This window comes from Acomys minous (assembly GCF_964271855.1).
Source record: "Acomys minous genome assembly, chromosome: 4".
Lineage (NCBI taxonomy): Eukaryota > Metazoa > Chordata > Mammalia > Rodentia > Muridae > Acomys > Acomys minous.
The window spans coordinates 107,055,618-107,068,348 of NC_140486.1; the positions used below are offsets into that span (position 1 = coordinate 107,055,618).

A 12,731-nucleotide genomic window follows, 5' to 3' on the forward strand; every position below is an offset into this window, starting at 1 on the left:
GGGAAGTGTGGCAAAAGTTCCAGGGCTTTGGGAAGAGAAGGATTGGCGGAGAGGAAGCAGACATGTATCAGAAGAGGAAGGAGGCAGAAAGCTGAGATGGGTTCATCTGGAGAGGAGCACATCGGCATGGTTGGAGGAAAACAGCCCAGTATAAGCAAGTCTATGAATTATAGATGGGAGGTATCCCAGATAGAAATTATTAAAACAGATATATGATATGGTGTCTTCGGAGGTAAAGATAGCTTAAGAGTCATTATCTGCCATGCTCCAAGTGACGTCAGGCTATCCTAAAATCTACCAGATGTCTGTGTATTTATTGATTGTGCTATCCAATTAGATAATACCACCATAATAATTATAAGGCTAATAATAATCATTAGTAGGTCATACCATTAAACTAAAACAACAGACTGGTCCATGGGCAAACCTGTGATGTATTTTCTTGATTGATGATTGATGCGGTCGGCCTGTCTCACAGTAGTGCCACCCCACAGTAGGTGGTCTTGGGTGATATAAGAAAGCAGACTGAGCGAGCCACAAAGAGTAAGCCACCTCCAAGGCCCCTGTGTCAGTTCCTGTGTCCAGGTTCCTGCCTTGAGTTTCTGCTTTTGCTTCCCTCACTGAAAACTGTTACCTCTAAGTATAAGATGAAATAAACCCTTTCATCCCCTTGTTGCCTTTAGCTCTGGTGTTTTAAAAGAGCAACAGAACCCTAAGACATCCTTTCTGCCAAACCTGGCATTTACAAAATGCTAAAGAAATATTTGCAGGATGCGGTTCGTTTGATGTCTACCTGTCTATCTGAGACTATCAGGGATCATGCAGAAAACTTGTATCAGTGAGAGAACTAAAACCTCCTCTGTATCATGGATGAGCTCCATTACATTGTGTTTGGATGGGTGGGTCAGACCTAAGCAGACACCTAGGATTGGACACAGGTCCTACATTTATCTGTTGTTCTTTGTAAACATAAAGCCACCACATGGCTTCAGCTCTACGTGCCGTATCATTCATAGCTCCACCTTACCTTCACAGCGCCTGCCTGTGCTGTGCCGTCATATTAGTCAGTAGCAAAAAGATGAATCTCAGAGGGGCTGATGCAGCTCACACAAGGCAGTGAGCTTCTCAGTCAAGCATAGAGGTCAACACTGTGGCCCTGACTCGGTGGGTTGTTTTGTTTTGTTTTTCGTATATAAGGCTGCCTCTTTGTGGTGAGGGACTAACTACCTGCTAGACATCACTGTGAAAATTTTTAATAGTTGTTTATATAATGATAAGATAACCCGTTCTACAGACTTAGAATAACCCAAAATCTCTAAGACACGGAGGATATACATTCAATAACATTGGCATGAGGCTAGGTCAATTTCAAGTATATGAGAAAGCCTCCCAGCAACCAGAACCGTTTGGAGCTGACTCACTTATCTCAAACTGAAGACTGAGGATAATGGTTTTGTCTGATTGAAATGAACTGGTCATTGGCAACAACCTGCCCTGCCTCCGCTGGGGACTGTTTTTCATTAAACCACATCACTTGTTGTATGGAGAGAAGGGCTCTTAAATCATTTCAGATAATATGTACAGAGACCCTGTGATGCTAGTTAATATGTGACTGATATGTGTTACCTAGTGGACTTTTCACTCTACTTGGAATGCATACAAAAAATGGGGACTATAGCACGAAAATGACCATTCAGTGCCAAGACCCCCAAAATAAAAAGCCAGGGCAGTCATTTTTCTGAGTTTCACTACAAAATTAGGCAATGGAAAATGATGATATTTCCTAAGAAGAGTTGCAATATAAATCTGCACACAGAATATGGTTACACATAAGGTATATACTGAATCTCTCTCTCTCTGTTTTGTTTTTCGCTTTTTCTGTTTTTTACCTCCTGGTGGTAGATGTCTAGGATTCTCTCCAAAGACAGCTCTTCAAAGTAGAGTTTGTCACACTCATCAAAATCGGTGCTCACAGTCTCTGGGTTACAATTCACCACCACTGTCTTCTTGCCAAGTTGGCGCAGTGTACGGATGCTGGAGACAGCACACCAATCAAATTCCACACTGCTGCCTGCAGAGACAAGGATTGTAGGAAAAGGCGTGAGAGGAAAGGAAATGTTTGTCCAGCCAGTCCAGACTAAGGAAGCCAATGCCTTTCAACAAGGCTTTTAAAATAAAACCTCAGACCTGTTTATAAGCTTTATTACTCTTAAGAGAATGGGGACTAATTTGACAATAATAAAATGTTGGTTTGATTTATACTTAAACTAAGTAATAGCTATCTCCATGTTTGAAGAATTTGGGGCCTCAATGTCAATGGGAAATAATTAACTGTAAAGAAAAATAATAAACTTCCTTTAATGAAGGAAACTCAGAGCAGATATTCTGACCTCAAGGTGCTCAAGAGCTAGGCCAGCAATGAGAACACTTGAGGCCTTGCCTTGGTCCTTCCACTCCATCACTCTGAGAGAGCTAGCCAGCAGTCCCTAGGGTGACGTGCACCTCTGACACATCTCCATTGATTGAAGAGTCCTCTCTTTTCCAAGACTGAGTAGCCTTCTATGAACTGATATGAAGCATAACAAAAGTCTAAATGACTCAAAATTATCCCTCTGCCGGGATGCCATGGGACCCAGTGTAGGTGTAGTAGCTCTCGGCACTAGGACATTCTCCTCTAAAAAGTCCTATCAAAATATGTCGATCCACTTGCAGAAGAAGCGTGCACCTCACTGTCAAGTAAGTACACACTTGGTCATCAGTTTGCCTAGTCTTCTCTGAACCACAATGCAATGTCCCAGAAATATATGAGTCACAAAAAATGTCAAAGTTGAAAAGAAATGCTCCCTGTCTCCAAAAACCAAAAAGAAAAAAAAATAGAAAAGAGAGAGAGAGAGAGAGAGAGAGAGAGAGAGAGAGGGAGGGAGGGAGGAAGAGAGAGAGAAGAAATGTTCCAAGGAGAAGACCTTAGGTAGCCATGAAAGTTTTTAGCTTGTGCAGCCATAAGCCAAGTACCATGATACAAAAGCTCACATGGATCTGTTGGGAACATGATCCCTAACACAACAGTGTTTGGAGGAGGGGCCTTTGAAAAGTGTCCCCTGTATGATTATATTCCTGCTTTAGGATCAGCCTTTGGCAGGGAGTTTGATTTCTTTATGCCCTTCTTTCTGAGCAAGAGTGATAGATAGAAAAGGGGATCGAGCTTCACCCTAACGGGGCTGCCTTGCCTAGCCTCAGCAGGTGAGGAGGAGCTCAGTCCTGATGAGGCATGATGTGCTGGGGTGAATTGGTGTGGCGGAGGGTGGGGGGCTCCCTTTTCTGAGGAGAAGGGAAGGGGGTGGGGAAGAGGGGGGAGGGACCTGGGAAGAGGGGGTAGGGGCTACCATCGGGATATAAAGTGAATATATAAGTTTTTAAAAAAAAAGAAAGAAAAGAAAATGAGGTCGAACTTGTAGTTGAGATTTGTGCTTGAATCCCATGTTTTTTGCCACTAATTGTGCTTCATAAGCTTAAATATTATTTCTCTGTATCTCAGTTTGCTAACTGTAAAACATTTATATAATAGCATATGGTTGGAGAACTCTTAGAATAATGGAATCAATATTTATAGAGGGCATTAGGGAAACTGTAACATCTCAGTAAACATGTTATCACATTACCGATGTGATATGGACCACAGCCCAGCACCATTATTCCATGTTCATCAAATTTGATATCGTGCTCCTGAGGGGGGAAAATAGAAAATATTGAAATTATAATGTTATTATTCCATCTTATTAAACTACTTGCCCCATCTCTAAGTATGACTCGCTCATACGGACCTCTATTTGTCTTCGGAAATCCCTAAGTTACAGAATTCACAGAAGCTCTATGTACTTTTAAATTGATGTAGCTAAATATTTGCAAATTAGTCATTAGAATACAGCACAGTCAAATGTTCTCTCACTTGCGTGACTTTGTCGCTAAGGCAATTCCTAACTGAATAGGCACAGAAACTCCTCGTGGCATCCGCCCCTCATGATGCCACTTGTATTACCAAGGTCAGCAGATAACCAGAGGTAAAAACATGCATTCCCTGACACGGGATACCCCTAAACCCAGAGGGCTCTGAGTGTGGCGTCTGTGTGGTTCCTACCTGGCCATTGTAGGTAACATACAAGTAGTTTGTTACTGAAGGGTATTCTGCAGCCAATGTATCAATCTGCAAGAGAAAAGGAATTACGTGATAAGGATTTTATGCTTTCCATTGCAGTTTTTTAAAGACTGTAAGTTTTGTGCCACTTTCATGTTTCTTTAATGTCTAGTACTTTCAAATAAAAGAACATAAAAAGCTAAATACAATCAAGTCACTAATTCTGAAAACTAAAGCGGCAAAGGAAACAACAATATAATCTAGTGGTCACGTGAACAGTTAATAACTAGACATCTCTCAGTGCTTCCTGGAATGCTGCAGTAGCACCGCCCACATAAAATAGTCATAAGTCATGAGGGCCGCTTACCGGGCCAGGTACCTAAAGCAGCTACATATGAAATCTAAGTCAGACCAAAGTGACCTATATGGAGGGGTGTTTGCAAATCAATGTATAGGATTTAAGTTAGTGGTAGCATCAATGGGTAACACAAATGCCATAAAGCACAAAGAGGCAGTGGGGAATCTGGACTCATTGGACATAATTGGAGAAAATGAATCAATTCTACTCTCAAGGGCCACTAGCTCAGCTTAGTGAGCAAGAATACGGGGCTGACAGGGCAAGCTGGTGCAAAGCTGGCAAGAAAGAAGAAAGGTAATAATCGCTGAGCAGAAAAATATTTAGAATCCAGCTTGTGACCTAAGGACTTCCAAGTGTGCCCTGAGCCCGCAGAGAAAAGTCAATGATTCCACAGGACAAAGAGCAGCTGGTGGTACTTTAAGCCAAGGAACTCCTTCCATTAAAAGGAGGTGAGGAAAAAAAGGCCAACCAAGTGGCATACCTATGAATGTTCACCTGTGGTAGTCATGAATAGATGAGGTCCTTACATCCAGCCCCATCACAATGAATACTGAATGAGCCATAATGATAGCGCATTTAAAATAAAGCGTTGCCCTTTTAAGAAGTTAGAGCCTAAAGAGATAATGATTTTTTTTTCTCCCCAGGGGCTCAGCCCCTATACGGATCCATATATTATTACACCAAGGTTTCTGTCGCTACATATATGTTTGGACATAGGTCAAAAGCAGAGATAATTTTGGTTTCTTTATTTAAAGCATAGGATTCATACTTTCTTTACATCTCACTGCCCCTCCGTCCTTTTCACTTTATGCGGGATTCACCACTGTGCTGAGTAAACCTAAGAATGTCGTGGACATCAGTCAAATAAAAGTGGGCTCATTTTCTAAGCACGCTTCGTTAATGATTATTCTGAAATGATGCCTACATTTCAAAACAGAAGTCCTTAGTAGAAAGAGATGTCGCATTACCTGTTTAACCCAGGGGTGGATGTTTTTCTTTAATCTCAGCTCTCTTGTCTGGGCTTCAGTCAGTCCTAAACATTTTGAAATCTGCTTGTCTGAGAACCCGATCTCCTTGGCCTTTCTCAGGGTTTCTTCTGTAACAGACTCACTGGGATTTAATGGGGGAAAAATATTGAAGCTTAGACCAAACACAAGGAGCATAAGAAATAGTGAACTGTTTCATTTCAAATGTACTAAATATCCTTGTATATTCCATATCCTAGCATATTCATGTCTCTTTATGTTACAAAAATACTTAAATATATAACCCATAAATCTCCCAGCCCTTCTGAGGCCTCTGACATGGGCAATGCTGGCATCTCTATAAACCCCAGGTTTCACAGCCTATTCTCTCTCTCTCTCTCTCTCTCTCTCTCTCTCTCTCTCTCTCTCTCTCTCTCTCTCTCTCTCTCTCTCTCTCCCTCTCTCTCTCTCCCTCCCTCCCTCCTTCCCTCCTTCCCTCCCTCTGTCTCCCCCGCCCTAGATCTCTTTACAATCTTCTGTTAATGGTTCTAATGAACTTTCATGTTTGGAACTAGAGACTTCCATTTATTTACTTAAATGGTTGGTTGGTTGGTTGGTTGGTTGGTTGGTTGATTTGGTTTGGTTTCTCAAGACAGAGTTTCTCTGTGCAGCCTTGGCTGACATGGACTCACTCTGCAGACTTGACCTTGAACTCATAGTGATCTGCCTGCCTCTGCCTCCTGAGTGCTGGGATTAAGTGTGCCACCACGCCCTACCTTGTTTTATATCCATTGCAACTGGTGTCCCTTTTTGTCAAGGCTCTGCTTTTTGACACCTACTCCAGCCAGACCATATTTCATCCTTCTGCATATTTATCCACTGGTCATGGGGTCTAGTAATCTAGCTACATGATGATTCCTAAATCTGTGGCTTTTCTTCCCAGTGTCTGAATTTTACTCTAGGTCTTCATGTGTGTGGAACGAGAATCTCCTTGACTTGGGTGTTCCAACATTACACGGCGCTGCACACTCTCTCCATAAAGCACTCCTGTCTCAGATTATTTCTAATATAGCACATTATCTGGCCCATGGATGGCACTTAACAAATGTTTATTAAATAAATAAAATTATTAGTGTAGGTTTTGGTGTAACAGAAAAGACACAACGTGATTAAATCCACCTTTTAACTAAATTTCAAAACCAATAGAAAAATAATTGATAAAGAGCTAAGGTGCATAAAAATAAAATGCTACTGTAAACCATCTATTACCCAATACCTGAGGGCTGCTGCCAGCAGTAGCTGACACAATAAAATTGAATTACAGCAGTTAGATATTCAATACAATGAAACTGAAACATAAAGTGGTAGCAGAAGATCTTGCTCTTACTAAATAAAACATTTTTTGCAAAAAATCTAACAGAATGTAGCTGAGAAAGAGGATAGCTGTTGGTAAATTTCCTGTGTTCCAGTAAATAGCCCAGTTCTAATTCAGGCAAGCGACCATAATTAAACCTACATGGAGTTGGAGAGAAGGCTCAGGGGCTAAGAGCATTAAGAGCACTTGCTGCCCTTGCAGAGGACCTGAGCTCAGTTCCAGCACACACACACATAAGCTCACACAGTGTGTAACTGCTGTTACAGGGCATCAGGAGCCATCTTCTAACTGCTGCGCGTGCCAGGCAAGCACACGCATGATGCGCATGTACACATATATACATGCAGCTAAAATACTCATATGTATAGAATCAAAGCAAATAATTTTAAAATAGACATAAAATGAGGAACTTTGTGAATAAGCAGTCAACAGGAACGGGAGAGGATAAGAGAGGGCCATGAGTGACTGGTAAAAGTCATCAAAATAAAGACATGTTTGAAATTATCAAAGATCAAAGAATAAAATAGTTTTAAAGTAAATTATTTCAAGTGGCAAGGGAGCAGTATAAAAACTTAAAGACATCATTTAAAACTCTGCGCACTGTAAAAGTGCTATTATTAGACAACTTTAATACATGCCACAAATGCAGTGTGTTAAAATAGACACAGTGAATATTGTGAACATTGTGTGCATTTCCTATCTACACTGTGCATTTTAACATGAAACATATGCTCTATGTCCCCAAAACACATGTGAGCATTTGAGGCTACTGCATTCATCTCTCATATGTGTACTGTCTTCAGTGCCAGACAGTGTTCACAGAAAGTAGGTATTTGTCAATATGTATTTCATCCTCTCCCATTGTGAGTGGATTAAGTCCAAAAGAGAGCCATAGCTAAACACTTTGTCTTGTGAAAGTTTGCTTCCTTATATCCTGGACACCCCCCCGCCTCTGAACAGACTAGGGAGTATCTACAAGAAGAAATCAATTATAACTGTATTAGAAATAAACCTTTTCCCTCAACTAAGAAAGAATATATCTGAATTAAATCATTTGCACTTTTACCTGTTTTAATCTTTACCTTTTAATTAATGAATATTAATTCATTAATATTCACACACTATTTTCATAGGTTTTAATATCAATTTTGGTGTAGGTTATCTTGTCTTGGACTTGCCCAAGTCTATTCTTTTTCTTGTTGGACCTAAACATCCTTCTGTCTCTAATCAGGACATTGCTCCCAGTGCCTTGAATTTGCTGTTTAATTGCTGCTTAGAGTTTTAACATACACAGGTTTCAACATGTATTTTGTTACAGAAACACATTCTCTGAGAAAAATTTTGAACTACTTATACTTCTGTTGTTAGACACTGAGGTACGGTAAGCCCTTTGCTACATGCTCAAGAGCTGTGCTGTATGGTATGCAATCCTCTAGTCAACTGGCTTTTTCATAAACTTAAAATTTACATCTGTAGCCACTCACATTTCAATTTGCTTAATAGCCACCCAATGCTATTAGCCACTCTACCCAACTATCCAATACATAGAATATTCTTCCTAGAAATCTATGCTGGACGCCCAAGGAAATACAAAAGAATAGTTGATGCCAAGGGATGATGGAGATTCAAACTGACTCATGTAGGGATAAGCTACATGGGACAACGTGAGGTGAAAGGGAAAAGATAGTGGGTAGGGGGCTGCGTGTGAGAAGTCTGATGGCAGCAGAGGGCTGAGAAGATAAATGCAAAGAAAGCTCAGCTCTCTATAGGTGAAGACGGTGACAGACACTCGACAGGCAAGGGCAACCGTATGTGAATTAACCTAGAGCAGCCAGGATCGTGGCAAGTGTGGCAATCTCCTGATAATCTAGAGCTAGAACGTGCATAGGAAACTGAACAGGGAGCAGCAGAGCATGTCCACTGTTGTCCTGTCACCGGTGCTTTCATGCTTGATGAGCCTGGGCATGTTTCTGGAATGAATGACAGGAGATAAAATCCAAAATGTTTACATTCTAAGTGGTCACAGTGTCTTGGAGATAGACAAACAGCCATTAGTGTGCCTGTACTATACAGGAGCTGTTCTGAAAGGCACCCCTGCCTAAAGTAAGCTCTGTGCAGTTCTTACCAGGTGACAATTTTGAAGCAAATGCATCAAGCTAGAACTGCACAGTGCATATTTTAGGCTCATGAGCTGATTCATAGTAAACAAGTGAACTTTTTAACACTGACTATTCAGTAACTAGGTCAACAGTGGACATGATATTTTGGCATGTCTTGAAAATTAAAGCTCTTCAAAGAAGACTGACTATTACTACATCAGTGTCTATACCATAAATGCATGCAAATAATAGGTAGCTATGTTCATGTGAAGTCCATGAAGGATTTTTATAGGATTTCACTCATGGACACTCGGCTATTAATTTCTACTTTTAAACATGAAACATCATAAAGCAATTTTCAGTCCTCTCCACTGAGAAACCGAGGCTAATCCTAAACCCACCATAGCAATTAAAACGACAGGCAAAGTTAGCTTTGCCCTTCCCAAGTTGGAAGCTGCCTGATTGATTACAAGTAATCTAACCTCTAAGACAGATAACAGGATAGCTCTGTCTCCCACCATCTTTGATTCTGTGGGGAAAAAATGGTGGGCTGGCATGTCATTGCACACAGAAGAAAACTAACTTTATTTCCAACCGGTTCTGGTGCAAATTTTTATTTTGTGCCTCATTACAATAATGTAAGAGAGGAGACAATTTAAGACATGAATCATTAGCTTCAGGCCAGTGAATCAAATAAAGTTAAACTTCCTCAGAGTTGGAGTCAGGATGAGTAATCCTGCTAATATTGAGGTAGGGTTACTCCTTACTTAGACCCCTCTGAGTCAAGGACTCTTTCACAGGGGTCACCTAAGACCATTGGAAAACACGGGTGTTTACATTATGATTCATATGAGTAGCCATGTTATAGTTATGACGTACCAATGAAACTAATTTTGTGGTAGGGGTGTCACCACCACATGAGAAACTGTATTAAGGGGTTGCAGTGTTAGGAAGGCTGAGAACCACTGTCCTAAACATGTACCTCCCTATAACAACTTCAGAGGCACCATCTCCCTAGAACAGCCTTAGAGGAACCAGGTGCTTTTCTGCCCACACCTATGTTTTGTCTGCTGAACAAAACTTTCATCATCATCTCAAGAAGTTTATGCTCACTTTCTCTCTCTCTCTCTCTCTCTCTCTCTCTCTCTCTCTCTCTCTCTCTCTCTCTCTCTCTCCCTCCCTCACTCCCTTTCTCCCTCCCTCCTGTCAAACTATTTATGGAAAAGGAATGTAGCAATTTTATTTTTCCAAAAGATGATTTAAAAATCTTCATTTGGAACATACACAAAGCACAGTAATTACTAAAGGAAATATAACTGCTTAATTTGCATTCAAAGCTGTATTCTGACACCTTCACTGAGGGATGCTCCATTTCTGTTCTGTTATAAATCAAAGGAGCATTGTACCCAGCTATCTGGTGACCAGTGAGCTCAGAGCATTGAGGTGCAGGGCTCTTAAATGTGTGCGATAAATGACCCTTCTGTTACTGACTTGTGTGTGAGCTGGATCTGGTTTGTTTTCATATTTTTAAACATATATATACTAAATCTATATTACAGAGGTATATCTTCTAAAATATGTTATAGATACAACTTTTTCCTCTTTTTTACATGTACATTTATATTAATATACATATATGCAATAAACTGCCTACAGCAAAAAGAACCACGAGACATTGACAGGCACAGTTTGATGCCTGATCAGTCACCCAAACTCTCTCTGTAACAATGAAGCATAATCTTCAGCCTTATGGCCCAATATATCTGACAGACATATTTGCCAAGACAGGGTAAGGAAGTCTTCAACAGATACAACTTTTATTTCCCCAACCTGCTTCTCCCCCGCCCCACCCACAGTTCAAGGGTAGAGTGTACAAAGAGCAGTCTTTTATCATCTCATAGTAAAATCTACCTGATAAAACAGAGACCCACCTGGTGGCTGAGGCACAGCTCTCTTGAAATTCCTAACTTCTCTCTACTTGGCAGCGCAGAATTAGAGGTAAAACATCTTAAACCGGGACAGTGGGAGTTTTTACACACTCTGCTGTAATCTTTTACTCGTTAGACACTATGGGTCAGCCTCTCTGGCAGGAATCCTCTTGTGTGTTCTCTGGGTTATAAACAATACAAGCTTTTCTCTCTCTTTCCCAGACTCCCAGTGTGGATTCTGTTGTTATTGTTGTTGTTTAAAATTCTACCCTGTAATCTCAGAAACTTCCTCCACTCACACTTGGTCTTCAATAATAAATGATGAAAGGAAATGGAATAAGTTCTCCTTAATGAGGAAATTTTCACCTGGCTCAGAGCAGCTGGGGAAATCTATTAACAGACTGGAGGAGCGACTGCAGCATGGCAATTGCCAGGGGAGCAGTGCACTTGAGGGGTCCTCTCTGCCACTTGACTGCTTGTCTCTGATCCACCAACTCACAAGTCATACTAAACAAATTTCCTTCCATATTACACAGGCTCTCATATGAGAATGAGTGCCCTGCTCAACCTACAATTATGGGATGGACCTGCAATTCAATTGTTGTCCTTTCTCTTATGAAAAACAAAAGGCGGAAGCTGGGAGCTCAATAGTCATGCTGCTCAGTAAGGGACCCCAGTTTTAATAAGAAAAAAGAATTGATTGGCAGGTCCTCATCCTCCAAACCCTTGTCTACTTCTCCCTCGGGTTTGCACAACATTGCTAGTAATTTTTGGCATCTGGAAATATTAATACCATGCTCCAATCATATTAATACCACTGGTGGAAAGATTACTTCTCATCTCATTTCCTTCCTTTGGGCAAAGAGTCCTTAACAGAACTACAGAAGATATTTTGCAAAATCATGAATGCTGTTCAGAAAAGCAAAAGATTAAAAGAGGATACCGCAAGGTGAGTGTTATTAAGCTGTCTTCCTCTCTAATAGTACCATGGTGTGTTCCTCTGTAGCAATGGGGTCTTTGAAGGAATGTAAAACCTTCATCCAGTGTCCACAGGAAAGCACAGCATCTTGGAACTGATCTAGTGGGATCTGAGTCAAGCTGGCATTACTGAGGCAATCGTGTCAGAAGTACTGGTTCTCAACAGACAGCATCCTGTGAAACTGTGCTTTAGCTTAAAAGATAAAAACTACACTAACAGCTCCTTATGATACTGTAGTTTTAAATACTCTATTTCTAGTTTCTTTATCCTATGTTATTACCTGTCTTCCTTTTTACAATTTTCTGCTTATTTTGTGATGCTGGGGATTGAATGCAATGCCTTGGGTAGCTACATAAATATATTACCACTTTTTTTTAAACATCCTCAGTCCTATATTCATTTTTAACTAAAATTTAGATTCCCTGGTTATTCAGAAATACTATATCAGCTCCAACCTGTTAAGGCCACGCATATTCTATCAACTTTAATAATGTAATTTTCCTTGGAATATTAATACCAAAGTACTAATTATGGCCAAGTGTGATGTGACATAAGCCTTTATACCTCTAGGGAGGTAGAAGCAGGCAGATCTGTGAGTCTGAGGCTAACCTGGTCTACACAATGGCTTCCAGAAAAGCCAGAGCTACATAATTACATAATTGAGAGATTTTATATATATATATATATATATATATATATATATATATATATATATGTGTGTGTGTGTGTGTGTGTGTGTGTGTGTGTGTGTGTGTGTGTGTATGTGTGTGTGTGTGTGTTACTAATTATGGCAAATATACTAGTACAGTTATTATAATTACAATCCTTTATATACCACATTTTATTTATCAGTGATAATTCACTGAAAATACTTGAGCTCTTTATGTCTCTGCCT

General features: G+C 40.4%; 1 protein-coding gene across 1 annotated transcript in view; it reads right to left on the reverse strand.

Annotated features, from left to right (window-relative positions):
* The window catches only part of CPS1 (carbamoyl-phosphate synthase 1), a 111,658-nt gene that overhangs the window by 35,025 nt on the left and 63,902 nt on the right, over positions 1 to 12,731 (reverse strand). Inside the window, exons 22-25 of the mRNA XM_084778981.1 lie at positions 5,459 to 5,600; positions 4,136 to 4,201; positions 3,660 to 3,723; positions 1,890 to 2,071 (exon numbers count right to left, since the gene is read on the reverse strand). Of these exons, the coding sequence (XP_084635107.1) occupies positions 1,890 to 2,071; positions 3,660 to 3,723; positions 4,136 to 4,201; positions 5,459 to 5,600 (454 nt within the window). The remainder of the gene's footprint in view (positions 1 to 1,889; positions 2,072 to 3,659; positions 3,724 to 4,135; positions 4,202 to 5,458; positions 5,601 to 12,731) is intronic.